This window comes from Macrotis lagotis, chromosome 3, assembly GCF_037893015.1.
Source record: "Macrotis lagotis isolate mMagLag1 chromosome 3, bilby.v1.9.chrom.fasta, whole genome shotgun sequence".
Taxonomy (NCBI): Eukaryota; Metazoa; Chordata; class Mammalia; order Peramelemorphia; family Peramelidae; genus Macrotis; species Macrotis lagotis.
In genome coordinates this window covers 110,379,148-110,397,029 of record NC_133660.1, presented here as the reverse complement: position 1 = coordinate 110,397,029, position 17,882 = coordinate 110,379,148, and the positions used below count along the sequence as shown (strand labels likewise).

Here is a 17,882-nt window from a genome sequence, read left to right as displayed (position 1 = left end):
ATCTAGAAGTAAGTGTAGGCAATGAAGTTGCCCAATAGAGCTCAGTCCTGTGACTAGTGTTAATATAGAGGTCCCCTAATATTTAAGACTTGTTACCTAATCCCTTTACTATCTCTACTTCAGAACCCCTCAAGATGCTTCTGCTGAAGCCTCCAAAACCCACATCTAGTGTTGCTACCACACAGACTCTGGGATTATCCCTACCCCAGAGTTGCAGACCTCTCCTGCTAACTTGCTAAGTTATTTTAGACTGGAAAAGAATCTTGCACTCTTACTTTTTGTTGCCTCTACTGTTCCAAAATTTAATTTGAAGAACTATTTTAAAATTATTTGGAAAGGAATGTTGGGAAAGTTGGGAAATCTGTGTTGCTGTTTGTTCTCTGCATCTTGGCTTCACTCAATCAATATTACCTTTTAAGTATTCTTTTAATACATGAATTTATACTATGAAAAATCAGTAGTTTTGACAAGAACCACCTATGATATAGTCAATAATTCATTCAACAAGCATTCATTAAGGACTTACCTTAGCATATACCTAAGGAACAAAAATACAAAGAAAGGCAAATGCACAAAGAGATCATCATTGTTACCTTAAAAGGCAATGTCTAACTTAGCTCCAACCTATTACCTGCCCTTATTCCCAGTATTAGCAGCACAAACCCACTCTTTTAAGCCTGTTCTTTCCTGGCTTCATAATCCTGTCTATTTTTGATGTCTCTTCTCTGAAGTATAGGATTTAGAGCTACAGATCAATCAAACTACGAAATAACTATTTTACCAATTTAGAAAAAAATACTAACAAAACTCATCTGGAGCAACAAAAAGTCAAGAATAGCTAGGGAAATGATGGAAAAAAATGTAAAGGAAGGTGGCCTAGTTCTACAGATCTAAAATTAGACTATAAAGCAGCAGTCATCAAAACTGCCTGGTACTGGTTAAGGAATAGGTAATGGATCAGTGGATTATGACAGGTTCAAAAGAAACCACAGTAAATGACTACAGCAATAATCTACTATTTGACAAACCCAAAGACATCAGCCTCTGGGATAAGAACTCACTATTTGACAAAAATTTGGGGGCAATATAGAAAATAGTATGGCAAAAACTAGACATATACCCACATCTCACATCCTAATATATCAAATAAGGTCAAATGGGTACAGGATTTAGACATAAAGGTCAACACCAACAATAAATTAATAGACCAAGAAATACCCTATCAATCAAATCTTTGGAAAGGGGAGAAATTTATGACCAGACAAGAATAAGAGTACATTATAAAATGCAAAATGAATGATTTTGACTATATTAAATTTAAAGGATTTTCCACTAATAAAATTAATGCTGCCAAAATTAAGAAACAATCTTTCACAGCTAGGAGTTATGATAAAGGTCTCATTTCCAAAATATATAGAGAATTGCATCAAATTTATAAGGTTACAGGTCATTTTTCCAATTGGTAAGTAGTCAAAGAATATAAATAGACAATTTTCAAATGAAGAAATTAAAGTCATATATGACCAATCACATGAAAAAAATGCTTCAAATCATTATTGATTAGAGAAATGCAAATTAAAATAATAATTAGATATCACCTTACACCTGTCAAACTGACCAAAATGAGAAGAAATGGAAAATGATCAATGTTGGAGAGGTTATGGGAGAATTGGGACATTGATGCACTACTGGGGGCATTGTGAATGGATCTAACCTTTTTGGAGAGCAATATGCAACCATTCCCAAAGAGCAATAAAACTTATTCATACCCTTTGACCCAGCAATTCCAATTCTAGGCCTATATCCAGAATAAATAATAAAAATATGAAAAAAGTCTCACATGCTCCAAAATATTCATAGTATCCATTTTTGTAGTCTCAAAGAATTGGAAATTGAGGGGATGCCCATCAACTGGAGAATGGCTAAACAAGTTATGGTACATGAATACTATGGAATATTATTGTTCTATTAGAAATCATAAATGGTCAGACTCTAGAAAAGTATGGAATGACTTATGGAATCTGATGCTGAGCTAAGGGAGCAGAACCAAAAGAACATTGTTTACATTAACAAAAATGTGAGATGATCAACCTTGATGGAAGCTGCTTTTCTCAGCAGTTCAGACAGCTAAGAAAACTGTTTTAAACCATCTATGAAGAGGAAGAAAAATAAAACTAAACAAAACAAAAAACAACCCTTCAAAATATGATACTTTATAAAAATTATCTATTATATATCTCTTTCCCTTAATCTTCATTCTTCATCCCATAAATGACTTATCTATAATCATGTTTATCAAAAATATGTGTGTACAATGCTAACTTGATGGTTCGCCACTGAGGGGAAGGGAATGAGAAGGGAGGGTGGAAGGAAATTTTGCAACTTAAAAATAAACATATGCATATGGATGAAAAAAATTTTTAAAAGAAAAAAAGAATTTAGGGCTTAGAAGGGCCTAGGGAGAATCAGATAAAAACAAAAGAAAGAAAAGAGATAAAAATGACATAATGTACGACAATTTTCAAATATTGAAGATTATAAGCTTTGATCTTCACTTAAACTCCACAGTTCCTACTCTGGATATGGATGGTGTTTTCCATCCTAAGTCTTTTAAAGTTGTATTTGATTATTGTTAAAATGGTTGATCATCATTCTATGTTGTTTTTAGTATGTATCATATTCTTCTGGTAATTCTCATTTTACTTCACCATAATTAAGCTTTTATAGGCTTTTCTGAATTTCTGTCCCTCATGATTTCTAATAATAGTGTTCCATCACACACACACACACACACACACACACACACACACACATAATATATGTATATAACACAGTTTGTTTAACCATTCCCCAATTGATGGGCATCTCTTAAATTTCCATTTCTTTGCTACTTCAAAAAGCTGCTAATAATATTTTTTACAAGTGGGATGTTTACCCTTTTTCATGATCTCCTTAGGATACAGACCCAGTAGTGGTTTTGCTGGATAAAAGATATGAATATTTTTATTGTCCTTTGGGTATAAGTACAAATTGCTCTCCAAAAATGTTGGAGAGTGCCAATAATGCATTAGTGTCCCAGTTTTCCCATATCTAATCATTTTCCTTTCTAGTCATATTGATCAATCTGAGAGGTGTGAATTGTACTTCAAAGATGTTTTAATTTGCATTTATCTAATCAATAATGATTTAGAACAATTTTTCATATGACAATAGATAGCTTTGATTTCTTCATCTGAGAATTGCATTTCCATAATCTTTGACCATTCATCAATTGGAGAATATATTTTTTATAAATTTGATTAAGTTTTCTATATATTTTAGAGCTGAATCCTTTGTCAGAAACCCTAGTTGTAAAAAATTGTTTCCCAACTAACTACATTCCTTTTAATCGTGGTTACAGTGGTGTTGTTTTTACAAAACCTTTTTAATTTAATGTAATCAAAATCATCCAGTTTGTTTTTTGAAATGTTCTCTATATCTTCTTTGGTAATAAACTGCTCCCCTTTCCATAGCTCTGACAGGTAAACTATTCCTTGTTCTTTATTTTATTTTAGGTTTTTTTATTTTTTGCAAGGCAAATGTGGTTAAGTGGCTTGCCCAAGGCCATACATCTAGATAATTATTGTCTGAGGCCCGATTTGAACTCAGGTACTCCTGATTCCAGAGCTCGTGCTCTATCCACTGTGCCCCAAATGTTACCTTTTTTAAAATTCAAATCATACACTCATTTAGACCTTATCTTGGTTTGGGGTCTAAGATGTTGGTCTATGCCTAATTTCTTCCATACTATTTTCCAGTTTTCCCAGCAATTTTTATTGAAGAGTGAGTTTTTATCCTGGAAGCTGGAATCTTTGGATTTATCAAACAGTAGATTACTATAATCATTTACTGCTATTTCTCTTGCACCTATTCTATTTCATTGATGCACTATTCTATGTCTACCAATACCAAACAGTTTAGATGACTGATGCTTTATAATAAAATTTTAGATCTGGTATGACTGGATCACCTTCTTTTAAATTTTTTTCATTAATTTCCTTGTTATTCTTGACCTTTTGTTCCCCCCCATATGAATTTAGCTACTATTTTTTCTAGCTCACAAAAGTAATTTTTTGGAGGTTTGATTGGATGGCACTGAATAAGTAAATTAATTTAGGTACAATTGTCATTTTTATTATATTATCTTGGCCTACCATGAGCAATTGACATTTGCCCAGTTATTTAGATCTGATTTTATTTGATTTTATTTATTTGTGACCCTGCTTTTCAACTCTCATTCTGAGAATAATAATCAAATCAGCACTACCATTGCCTATAATGAATTTGATTTATTTGATTTTATTATTTTTTATCTCTTGCTGATGTATCTTTTATTAATATACATAGAAATGCTGAGGATTTATATGGGTTTAATTTATATCCTGCAAATTGCTAAAGTTGCTAATTGTTTCCAGTAGGTTTAAAGCTGATTTTCTAGAGTTTTCTGGGTATACCTTCATATCATCTGCAAGGAATGAGAGTTTTGTTTCTTCATTACCATTTCTAATTCCTTCTATTTCTATTTCTTTTTCTTCTCTTATTGCTAAAGTTAACATTTCTAATACAATATTGAATAATAGTGGTAATAACAGGAATCCTTGTTTCACCCCTGATCTTATTGGGAATGCTTCTAGTTTATCCCTTTTATAAATAATGTTTATTGTTTTAAGGAACATTCCATTTATTCCTATACTCTCTCGTGTTTTTAATAGGAATAGGTAAGAAAAAATTTTCAGCATCTATTGATCTTACCATATGATTTGCTAGGTCTGTTATTGATGTGGTCAATTATGTTAATAATTTTCCTAATATTGAATTAACCCTGCCTTTCTGGTCCTGCTTGATCACACTGTATTATCCTAGTAATAATTTGGTGTAATCACTTTGCTAACATTTTATTTAAAATATTTGCATCCATATTCATTGGGAAAATTAGTCTATAATTTTCTTTCTTTTGACTCTTCCTGGTTTAGGTATCAGTACCATTTTGGAGTCATAGAAAGAATTTAAATATTTTAACTATTTTTAAATATTTCTATATACATATATATTATATGTATATATAATATATATATTATATAATATATATATATATATGTATATATATATATATATATATATATATATATATATATATATATATATAAAACTAGAACTAATTGGTCCTTGAATGTTTGGTAGAATTCACTTCTGAATCCCTCTTACCTATTTCATTTTTCTTAGGGAATTCAATGATGGCTTGTTCAATTTTTTTATTCTGAGATAGGGTTATTTAAATATTTAATTTCCTCTTCTTTTAACTTAGGCAATTTATATTTTTGCAAAGTCATCCATTTCACTTAGATTATCAAATTAATTGGCATGTAGTTGAGCAAAATAGTTTCAAAATTATTACTTTAATTTCCTCTCCATTGTTGGTGAATTCACCTTTTTCATTTTTGATACTAGTAATTTATTTTTCTTTCTTTTTTTAATCAAACTATTCAAAGGTTTATCTATTTTACTGATTTTTCATAGAATCAACTCTTGGATTTATTTATTAGTACAATAATTTTCTTGTTTTTGATTTTATTAATTTCACCTTTAATTTTCACAATTTCTAATCTAGTAATTACAGCTAGATATTTAGTAAGTGTCTGAGACTGGATTTGAACTCAGGTTATCCTGACTCCAGAGCTGATGCTCTGTTCACTGTGCCACCTAGCCACCTTGGTCAATTCTATTTTTATTTTTTATTTTATTTTATTTATTTTAGGTTTTTTCAAGGCAAATGGGGTTAAGTGGCTTGCCCAAGGCCACACAGCTAGGTAATTATAAAGTGTCTGAGACCGGATTTGAACCCAGGTACTCCTAACTCCAGGGCCAGTGCTTTATCCACTGCACCACCTAGCTGCCCCCAATTCTATTTTTAAGGAGCTGTTATCTTTTTCTATTTGTCCAATTATATTTTTGAGAGAATTATTCTCTTTTTTGCATTTGTCCAATTATAGTTTTAACAGATTTGTTTTCTTCAGTAATTTTTTTTGTTGTAAGAGTTTAATTTTCTCTTTTCAACTTGATTTTTTTTAGGTTTTTGCAAGGCAAATGGGCTTAAATGGCTTGCCCAAGGCTACACAGCTAGGTAATTATTAAGTGTCTGAGACCGGATTTGAATCCAGGTACTCCTGACTCCAAGGCCAGTGCTTTACTCACTATGCCACCTAGCTGCCCCTCCACTTGATTTTTAAGCTCCTTTCTGATCTCTTCTCAGAAGTCTTTCAGGGTGGGATTATATTCTCCTCTAAAGCTTTATATATAGGGCTCCTTCTGTCCTCCTTTTCCAAGCTAGTATCTTTATCTACAAAGTAACATTCAATAGACCCTTATTTTCCTTTTTTTTTTCATTTTTGGATGTTATTTTTTCCCAAGGGTCCTATATGGAGGGAGGGGTTGTTCATAGACCTTTAGTGTTGAGAATGCTATAGTCCTTGCATACTGGAGTTAGGAACTCCAGAGGGTTACTCAGTAGATCAACCAGTAAGGAATGCCAGAGGCTTTCTCTGGATCATCTGTTTGGGGGATGTCAGTCATCCACTCCCTAGGCCTAGGGCAGATTCTGGACTGTCCTCACTGTAATCAATTTGGGGGACTAGGCCATCAATACTGAAAACATCAGAGGATCTCCGGATAGTCATCACTGAAGAAGTCCCACATGGGCCTTGGGGAAAGGTGAGAACACCCGGTGCTCTTTCTGAATTTGTACTGAAAAACACCAGGCCCTCTCACAGGAATGCTGGGGCTCCTCTGGGAGTAACTGGGGCTCATGGCTCAGGATATCCAGACCAGCCATTGGCCAAATGGGTGACCTGGGCAGTCACACTGGAACTCTCCCAGTCCAGCCTCTGCACACACTGCAAAAGCTTCTCTTCCCATCACTTTGGCAATTCTCAGGTTAGTCTCCCATCTCACCCTGCCTCCCAGACACTGACTCTCTACTCTGTGTCCTGGACACACTCATCATGTTCCCTGCATGACAGACCTTTCTGGAAGATGTTCCCCTCTGTTCTTTTCTGTTCTATTGCTCTAATATCTGTTAAGAAGTTTGATTCTTGTGAGTTCTGAGGGAAATCCAGGAGAGCTTAAAACAGTGTTTGGCTTCTCTCCATCATTTTGGCTAGAAGTCTTATGTGTGATTTTCTAAGTCAATATGAAGCTTAAAGCTATTCTTACATATGGTTTAGTGGCCCCTATTTTTATTAGTATTTTATTTGTAGTAGTATTTGGACTATATCATAATGGATAAGTCTTTCAGCTCTAAATCTAAATGATTCTCTGATACTTCAATAAATTAGACCTTCAAAAACATTTCTGTTTGCAAAGACTAGATTGCTTAATTCAAAGTATTACTCTTCCTTTTCTGAATATCTTGACAATTTTTGGCCTACTTTCTAGTCTCAATCCCTGAACTAAATATCTGTAACCCTAGGTTCTGATTGATAAGCATTTTACTTTATTGTGTCTAGTCTTAAGGCCATCATTTCACTTCCCAGGCATCTCTATATCACTGCTGTAACCCAAAGTTGCTTTTCAACTCTCATTCTGAGAATAATAATCAAATCAGCACTACAATTGCCTATAATGACCTTTTGGTCAATTGCCCTAATACTCCAACAATATTCTCTCTGACTTTCTTGTCCAAAATTTCCTTGCCTGACCATAACTTTCTCTATGTGTTCTTTATTAGAACATAAATTTTTGTGAGCACGGATTATTGTACTTGCTTATATTATTACAGTGAATGGCACATAGAAATAGTTAATTCATAAAGTTATTTCAATAGTCATGCATAAAAATTTAAGATGGAAGGGAATTTGTTCATTCCATGACTAACCTGGAGAGGGGAGGTATTGGTAATGTATATAGGCTGACCCCAACAAAAGATATTTAGTCCATCTCAAGGCTATGTTCAAAGAATTTTCACAGCTTGGTAGGACCTGTCAGAGCTTGTTCTTCAATGACAGCTATCAAGAAATCAAGGTCACTTTCAGATTATGATGAGACCTCAAGGTATTTTAGGTTGTTTTGCTGAAAATGTTGAGAAAATACTTGAGAATTGCTGATATATGCATGATAGATTCTTAAATGTTCATTCAAAAATTCACCTGAGGATTCCCCAAATCTCATCTCTTACAATAGCCAAAAATACAGGTTCCAATTACGTTGGAAAAAATAACAGTAATTATCTTTTACACAGAAGATGGCTAAACTACTTTTCTATCTAAAATTGAGGAGCAGCATGGAAAGATGATGACAAATAGGGGAGATAGGAACAATGACAAATGTTTATATAGAGTTTGATGGTTTGCAAAATAGTCACATGTATTGTTTATATTAGTTCTGTGGAAGAGATGCTATCACTAAACCAATTTATACAGGTGAAAAAAACTGTGGTTAAGATGGGTTAATAGATTGGCCCAGGGTCACATAGTTAGCATGAGACTTGATTCAAAATTAAATCTTCTTGATTCTAAGGTCATTGCTCTTTACTATATTATGATAACTCTTAGGTTAAAAACAGATTCACAATTATAGTTGTGGAGGGGGAAGATAGATTATTGTGCTCATAGGGTAATCAAAACCTGTGCGCTCCTATCTGACTCCTCTGGAATTCCCTGGACACACCTAGTTGGCGATCACAACCCCATCTGACATGATCGCAAATAAGATGTTCCCACAATGGCCATACTCTTCTAACTTCACTTTATTATACTGAATACCACTAAAAAGTACACTACTATAAAATGCATTAATAAAAAACTATGAAGCCATATATGTAGCCATGATTTTGATGAAAACTGTTTGAAACCACAGTGAATGTTACAGTCCAGAAATTGACTCCACAATATTTGATTCCAAACCCATACAGTTGGCTGACCTAGTCTACCCCAGCTATATTTATCCTGGCCAGTTATTCATTCAGTCCTAGTTTCTTTATGTCAGAACTACTATAAAAATATCTTCTTCTATATTTCTTCTATATTTCATAGTTTTTGTTTTCTCTTGAGTTACTGCTAAATGATCATGGATGACTGATTCAAAAACCATGTTGACCCTGGTTTCAAAAATTTACTATCTCATGTTATTTTAAAAAATGGCTCTTCTGAAAATTGCTCTAGTGAGCCTCTTAGCAGTACTGACTTTTATTCTCTTATTGTACAATTATCTCATGCTTCCATTTTCAATTTCATTTTCTACTTGTCAGATGCTCTTTCCAAAATATCATTATTATTAAGACTGTGTGAAAAAGTTTCTATTCTCAAATATAGATCAAAATGGAAGTTTCTAGTTCTGAATCCAAATAAAAACCTAGGTTGAGGGCAATTTGCCATATTTAAAGGAAAAGGCCATGTAGAAAGCTTTATTTCAACTCACATGTTGACTTAAAACTCTCTAACTAGGTGACTCCAAAAAATCTTTAATCTTTAGAAATGTTTCTCATCAGTAAAATGGAAGTAATGCAACTTATCCTATCTACCTTTCTCTTCCTGAAGAGTTTATTATCAGAGAATTCAGTTTATTTAATAAACATTTATTGGTTGGTTGATTCTTGTCCTTTGGTATGGAAGAAGACCAAAATGACATCATTATGTTTGAGACAAACGGTGACTAATCAGACCATTATGAGTTCGGAATACTGCATCACAGGTTGGGCACAAATAGTCCATGTGAAAACTTTGGTTGGGTACTCTAAACTTACAGATTATCATGTTTTGTATGAACTGCTTCAATAGGGTGCAGCACCCTCATGGATGGGGCCAGGCCATGCTGGGCGGTCCTGTGCTAGTGTCCCCCATGCTCTACAATAATCCTAAAGTTCTTCAATGAGACCTTCAGGATATCTTGGTATTGCTTCTTCTGACCCCCTTGTCAGGCTGTGTGATTTCTCCATAAAATACTTTTCTTGACAAGTGTACATTTAGCATTCTAACAACATGTCCATCCCATCATAGTTGCATTCTCTGTAGTAATGTTGGAATGCTAGGCAGTTTGACTCGAGAAAGGGTCACGGTTGTCTGGTATGTTTTCCTTCAATGGAAGTGATTCAGTTTCCTGACATGGTGCTGGTAGACTGTCCTAGTTTCATAGGCATATAGTAATGAAGTCAGCACAATGGCTCTGTAGGTCTTCAGTTTGGCAGTCAGTCTAATACCTCTTCTCTCCCATACTATCTTTTGGAGTCTCCCAAATACTGAGCTAGCTCTGTCAATGTGCATGTCAACCTCATTGTCAATGTATACCCCCTTGGAAAGGACACTGCCAAGGTAGAAGAACTTATCCACAGCCTTCAAAATTTCTCCATTTGCTGCAATTGATGGTTTCATATATGGATAGTGTGATGCTGGCTGATGGAGCACCTGTGTTTTCTTGATGTTGGTTGTTGTTAGATCAAAATTAGTACAAGCAGCAGAGCATGGATACATACTTTGTTGCATCTCAACTTTAGAGGCTACATTGAGTGCACAATCATCTGAAAATAGAAGTTCATGCACCTCTACTTTGGCTTGAAACCTTTTCAAGTTGATGAATTTGCCATCAGTGTGGAATCTGACCTTGAGGCCATATTCATCCTTATTAAAGGCATTTAATAAAATGGCTGAAAATATCATGCTAAAAAAACATCCTTGTTTTATTCTATTGGTGACTGGGAAACCTTGAGATTATTGTCCACTATTCAGAACCTAGGCATGCACGCCATCATGAAACTGACATCCAGTACTGAAGAACTTCTCTGGGCAACCAAAATTTGACCTAATTTTACATAAACCCTTATTATTGGGCATATCAAAGGCCTTGGTCAGATCTACAAATGTTATAAACCGACCCTTGCTCTGTTCCTGCCATTTTTCCTGGAGTTGTTGGGGAACGAACATCATATTGACTATTCCTCTACCATCTTTGAAGCCACACTGGCTCTTAGGAAAGAGACCAATTTCTAGGTGAAGGATCAGCCTATTAAAAAAAGGACTCTGGCAAGAATTTTACCAGCAATGACTAAAAGAGAAATACCCCTTTGACTATCACAGGACAATCTATTTCCTTTATCTTTATAGAGATATAAAATGGAGGCATCCTTGAATTATTGCGGGATAACTTCTTCCTGCTATATTACCTGGAAAATTAAAGTCTGCTTATGGATGAATAATGGACCCTCCCACCTTGTAGATCTAAGCTGGAATAGAATCAGCATCAGTTGCATTACCACTTGAAAGAAGCTTAATGGCATTCAGAACCTCTTCTTCAGTTGGAACTTCAGCTTGAGGTATATGGTCAGTGGCTTCTGCCTTGATTGATAATCGTTTGTTAAGAACACTGTGGAAAGTGGAGCCAAGATGTTGGCATGAAGGAAAGAATTTCCATAAAATTGTTCCCCCCCAAACCTCCAAAAGACATCAAATTATGACTCTAGCCAAAATTTAGAGGAGAAGAACCCACCGACTGAGTGATAATATTTCCCAGTCTAAGATAACTTAGAAGTTCCACAGGAAAGGTTGGTTTCATGAGGACCAAGAGTTGGAAAGAGCCACAGCAGCATAGCTGGGTTGGAGCAAACCAGTTCCAACCTTTCGGGAAAAGCCCTTGGGACACCTGAGTCCATGGAAGAGGGGTATGATTTCCAGGCCTCTTGGCACAGGGATCACCAAGGATGACTTGAAGGGGTGATGAGAGAACTCTGCCACACCAGAGTGATCATGGAGCAAGGGCCTCAGAGCAACCCTGTGGTGAGAATCTGCAGCAGGAATCAGGAAAGCCATTCTGCACATCCAGAGTGCATTACACAGATGGTAAGGGGGTTGGGGGAGACTGCAGAGCTTGCTCTTCTCCCTGGGGCAGGATTTTGCTGTATGACCACATTCAGATCTAGGTTGCAGTCTGGGCTCCCATACTACCATAGCTGAGCAGGGATCCTCCTCACAGCTCCAGGATATAAGGGAGGTCCCATGGCCATCCACACACCAGTGCACAGGCAAGAGAACAATCAGAGCCTCTCATAAGAGCGTTGAGGAATTAAGGTCCCTGTAGAGTGTCCCCAAAACCCTTCAAAGTCTTGGAAGTGTGATTAATCAGTCATAGGCTGAGGAAATGAACAAACAACAGAAAAAAAGAAGAATCTGACCATAGAAAATTACTTTGGTCCCAGGGAGGATCAAAATACATACTCAGAAGGTGACAAAGTTGAAGCTTCTGTATCCAAAACCTCCAACAGAAATAGAAGATGGGCTCAGGCTATGGATAAGCTCAAAAAAGACTTTGAAAAGCAATTAAGGGAGGTAGAGGAAAATTGGGAAGAGAAATGAGAGCAATGCAGATAAATCATGAAAATCAAGTCAGCAGCTAGATGAAAGAAATACAAAAAAATACTGAAGAAAATAACATGTTAAAAACCAGTTTAGGCCAAATGGAAAAAAAGCAACCCAAAAAGGCAAATGAGGAGAAAAAATGCCTTAAAAAACAGAATTGGCCAGCTGTAAAAGAAGATAGAAAAGCTCTCTGAAGAAAATAACTCCTTCAAATGTAGAATGGAACAAAAGGAAGACAATGACTTTGCAAGAAATCAGGAAGAAATAAAATATAATATCAAAAGAACCAAAAAGTATAAGAAAATGTGAAGTACAGGAAGTACACAATGGAAGTGATCAGTCCATCTCTCTAGATTCATATCCCTATTGTTAATCAATGTGAATCCATCAACACTTAGCAGTTGAGATGCACTATATACCTTTCACCATAAATAGCCTTCAGGGCATCATAAAAGCATTTTGGTCTATTATTTGTCTGCATAAAATCTTCCTTCTTACTGAGCCAAGAGTCCTGCATCCCTTTAAACTTTGCTTGGACTTTACTTTTGAAGAAATTAAATACTGCCTTCTTCGAAATGGACGGATTATCCTGCTGGTAAACCCTGTGAAGTTCTGCTTTTTTTTTTCATTTAGCAGTTTTTGTATGACCCATTTTCTTTTTTTTAGATGTCTTTTTTAGATTTTTTTTCAAGGCAATGGGTCAAAGTGGTTTGCTCAAGGTCACATGGCTAGGTAATTATTAAGTGTCTGAGGTCGGATTTGAACCCAGATGCTCCTGACTCCAAGGCCAGTACTCTATTTACTGTGCCACCTAGCTGCCCCAGACCCATCATTTTCATAAAACCAGTGTTGGTGTTTGCAAAGTGTTCTGACCTAGATGAGCAAATTCAGTACTGAACACTAGTTCCCTGAAAGTTGTTCCACTGTTGCCAACTTTGTGTTGGCTCAGTTTTCCCTCCAAGTTAGCAACAAACTGTTCCTGCTCAGAGACACTCTAATCTCTTGACATTAATTGTCCTAGTTTTCATTTTTGCCTTGGGGCTGCCGCTTTGGCTGAATATGAATATTTAACTTAGAGCAGTCTGTGATCAATCCAGCACTCTACACAAGACATTGCTTCATTACTCACATCTTGTCTCTCTTCTCCTTGCAATTACATAGTCTAATAGATGCCAGTGTTTTCTATGAGGGTGTTCCAGGAAGTTTTATTTAATTGAAGTAAATGGAAGACAATGTTTGTGATGAGAAAGACATGAGATGCACAAATATTCAGTAGTAGGTGTCATTGCTGTTGCTGTTTCCAATTCCATTCCTCCCTAGAACTCCCTGCCATGTCTGGTAATCTAAGCCTACTCTAGCATAAAGTCACCCAGAATTATAAACTTGTCCCCTTTTGGTTCATTAATGATGAGGGTCTGCAGGTCTTCATAAAATTTTTCTTTAATTTCATCATTGTAGGATCCCATCATAGTGGGAGTATAAACACTGATGATGGTGGTATGATGTTTTCCTGGTAGTGTCAATCTTATTGTCATAAGCCTGTCATTCAGTCCTTTCGGTAGGCATTCAAGAATATTGTCTAGATATAATTGCAAAACCTACCCCAGCTTCATGGCATTCCCTTTCACTGCAACCACTACAGAAAAATGCGTAATCCAGCTCCATCTTCAGTAAAGCTGTCTTCATTTGCCAGCCTTGCTTCACTTAGGGTTGGCATTTGTATACCATACCTGGTGAGTTCTCTTGCAACAAGAGCTGTTTGTCAGGTTTATTGGATCTTATGTTGCCTCTGAGTGTGGGCACATTCCATGCACTGATGGTGAGTGGAATCTTCTTTGAAGAATTTTTTTGTAGATTTTTTTGTCTCAATTTCACTATAGGATTCCCTATGTGCTGTGGTAAGCAGGCCAGAGCTGGGCAAGCAGATAATTTTTAGGACTCCTTTTCTAGCCCCTTCTTCACATCAGGAGATGAGGAGTGTGATCCTTAAAATATATGCTTAGACACCCATGGGGGCTATCAAATCCCCCTCCTGCTTTCAGTGGAAAAACAACCCTATGATCCTGGGGTGTCAGTGTGCAGGGTTGTGATTACAGCTCCCAGTGTATCTGTACCTGCTGCTTCACTACTTGCCTATTATCACAGGACTTTGCAGCATGGTTATGAGTGATGTCTTTTGTTGCACACCTAGATTGGATTTACGTGAGGTAGAGCTACATGAAATCAACTACCTCACTCTCTCTTACAAAGTCATCCTGATCCAGCATAGCAAGACAGAGTCAATTAGTTGATGGCTTTAGATGCAGTGGATGACCTTGGCATCTTCAATATCTAACCAAGCTCTAAGTGCTTCAAAGCACCTACTTCAGCTGGCTTCATGGCCATTGGAACAAATTGTTCTCCTCCACCCATTCTACCAGTGGAAGACTTCACACATACTTGGAGGAGACAACCACCACTATTTACCAATGAGTTTCAGAATCCCTAGGTTATCCTCAACCTGGTTTAGCCCATTTGCCAAAATCGTTTATCAAGGTGTGGCTGCTAGGCATGATACAGCTTCTTGGAGCCACAGATGAGAGTGAGGTGGCTCAAGTGGACAACCAAAAGTGGAAAGCAGCATTGAAGAGGGTTTGGCAGAACTTCACACCAAGGTACTAGACTTTGTTGAACACCCCTATACCCATAAACATTTTTTTAAATGCTACTATATACCAGGAAACAATCAAAAGGAAACTGGGAAGCAGTGGGGCTTTGGGGGATATCTTCTTGTTCCATGGAGTTGAAACTAGGCCAAGCTTTGAATTCAAAGTGGATTTTTTTGTTGCCATGATGGAGTTGGTATAAAGTTATTTGTCATCTATTATGTGTATATCCCTAGTCATAAATAATTCCATATACCTTATAATAGGTATCATAACAATAACGTCATCAATAACTCATGCCCATGTAGTGCTTGCAGGTTTATATAAACTCCTTACAACAATTCTAAAAGAGAGGTTAGGATTATGGTAACATGAAATTCAGCATTTAATAGCTTTATAATTAAATTAAATAATAAAAACATTTTGGGCTAAGATCATCATACTGTTTTTGTAACTCTTAACCTTTGTCAACCATAGTGCTTGCCTCTAGTTTGTTATTTTGGTTGGGTAGGAGAAAGGGAAAAATAATTTTTGACTATAAAACTTAACTCTACAAATTGGTGACACATCTGTAATTCGTAATTTTATAAGGATTGTCCATGATCACAGAGCCTAGGATGTGTCAGAGACAGAGCTTTAACACTGACCTTATGTGATCCAAGGAAAGCCCTCTGTTCACTAATCCATGCATCCTGTTTAGCTATGAATCTGCTCCTTTGGGACTAGATGCAATATTTGAGCTCATTTCCCTTTTCTTGGAATACTTCCTATTTGTGAGATAAATTGAAAGAAAACAATTTTCTGAAAACTGTTAAAAGTTCTATAGACATTGACCCTCTTTTTAACCCTTTAGGTCAATGTCTCCACTAACTTTGAGTTCTTGATTTTGACTGAAAATTGTTATTACATGCTGATGTATGCAAAATATGCATTATGACTTCACAAGAGGTAAGCCAACTGGTTTCCTGCTACTTCAATTACTAGGATTTCTCAATTGTGATTATTACCAAATAAATTTAGTTATGCATGTAAAAGCCATCAGAACTGTGAGAGTGTGGATAGCCTGGTAATAACTCCCCTTAGCTTGTTCATGAAATAATCTCACTGACAATCTGGAGAAAAAAAAATTTTTAATTCATCCCCATGCTCCTGACAACACCTGGACAACAGAAGATGCTGCAGATCGACTGTCTTCTATGAAGGACCTTAAGATCGATGCCTTTGGAGGCAGAACTGGACACAAAGGAGCCCATGGCCGTGCTGCCCTTGAGATGCTTCCCTCCACCTTCTCCAATGTGCCCCTTGCCTTACCGGCCCAAATCTTCAAGCTCGCCATAGACTTCCGGAATGACCCAGACCCCAAGAAGGTCAACCTAGGAGGAGGAGCATATAGCACAGATGATTGTAAGCCCTGGGTTTTGCCAGTAGTGAAAAAGGTACATCTTCAGATTATTGAAGATGACACACTAAACCATGGGGATTTGCCTCTCTTAGGTTTGCAGGAATTTGGAAACATTGCTTCCCGCATTGCCCTTGGGGATGATAGCCCAGCCATCAAGGAGAAGAGGGTGGGAAGTGTGCAAACTTTGGGGGGAACAGGAGCCCTCCGAGTTGGAGCTGAGTTCTTATGCAGGTGGTACAATGGAAGAGACAATGTAGCCACACCTATCTATGTGTCTACTCCAGAGGGGGATGATCAAAATTGTGTGTTTGGTGTTACTGGCTTTAAGGATATCCGAACATATCATTACTGGGATGCAGATAAGAGAGGACTTGATTTTCAGGGCTTGCTGGAAGATTTTAAGAATGCTCCAGAATTCTCTATTGTTGTCCTTCATAGTTGTGCACATAACCCCACTGGTACTGATCCAAACACAGAGCAATGGATGAAGATTGCTTCTGTCATGAAGGAACGATTTCTGTTCCCTTTTTTCTACTCAGGCCATCAAGGTTTAGCATCTGGGGACATAGACAAGGATGCTTGGCCTATTCGCTATTTTGTGAGTGAAGGCTTGGAGCTCTTCTGTGCTCAGTCTTTCTCTAGGAATTTTGGACTTTATAGTGAGCGTGTGGGGAACCTAATCTTGGTTGGGAAAAATAGTGAAAATGTCCTGCATGTACTTTCCCAGATGAAATATATTGTGAATATCATGTGGTCCAACCCTTCTGCTCAGGGAGCTCGGATAGTGGCCAAAATCCTTTCCAGTCCTGAATTATTTAATGAGTGGAAAGAAAATATTAAGATAATGAGGAGCCGTATTCTGTTAATGAGGTCTGAACTCAGATCACGTCTTGAAGCCCTCTGCACCCCAGGAACTTGGAGTCATCTCACTAAACAGATTGGATTGTTCAGTTGCACAGGGTTAACTACTAAGCAAGTGGAATATCTGGCCAATAAAAAACATGTCTACTTACTGCCAAATGGACGGATTAATATCAGTAGCTTGACCACAAAGAATCTGGATTATGTGGCTTCCTCCATCCATGAAGCTGTCACTCAAATGCAATGAAAGAGCATCAGTCCAAAAACACTACCAGTCTATTGGGTGTGTGAGTGTGTGTGTGTGTGTGTGTGTGTGTGTGTGTGTGTATGTGTATGTATGTACATGTCCTTTGTTTGCAAACCCATTATCTAATACAGTATAATTGTGTAATCAAACCTTTGTTTTTGTTTGTTGATTATTCTCAAAGAAGACCTTGACATCAAGGAGGTGATGCCATGATACGCGAATGAATTGGATTTAAGTGTGGTGGTGGTGGGGGGAAGCTCTGCAAAGTTACCAGTCTCACTTTCTTCTCCAGAGCCATCTGGACTTAGTGCACAGATAGATATGGATCAGCAAGATTGGAGATGACCCTG

General features: G+C 36.8%; 1 protein-coding gene across 1 annotated transcript; it reads left to right on the top strand.

Annotated features, from left to right (window-relative positions):
* Positions 1 to 16,034: 16,034 nt before the first annotated feature.
* LOC141516197 (aspartate aminotransferase, cytoplasmic-like) lies at positions 16,035 to 17,667 on the top strand. Its single transcript, XM_074227429.1, has one exon. The coding sequence runs from the start codon at positions 16,219 to 16,221 to the stop codon at positions 17,530 to 17,532; it is 1,314 nt and encodes a 437-aa protein (XP_074083530.1). The 5' UTR covers positions 16,035 to 16,218; the 3' UTR covers positions 17,533 to 17,667.
* Positions 17,668 to 17,882: the final 215 nt, after the last annotated feature.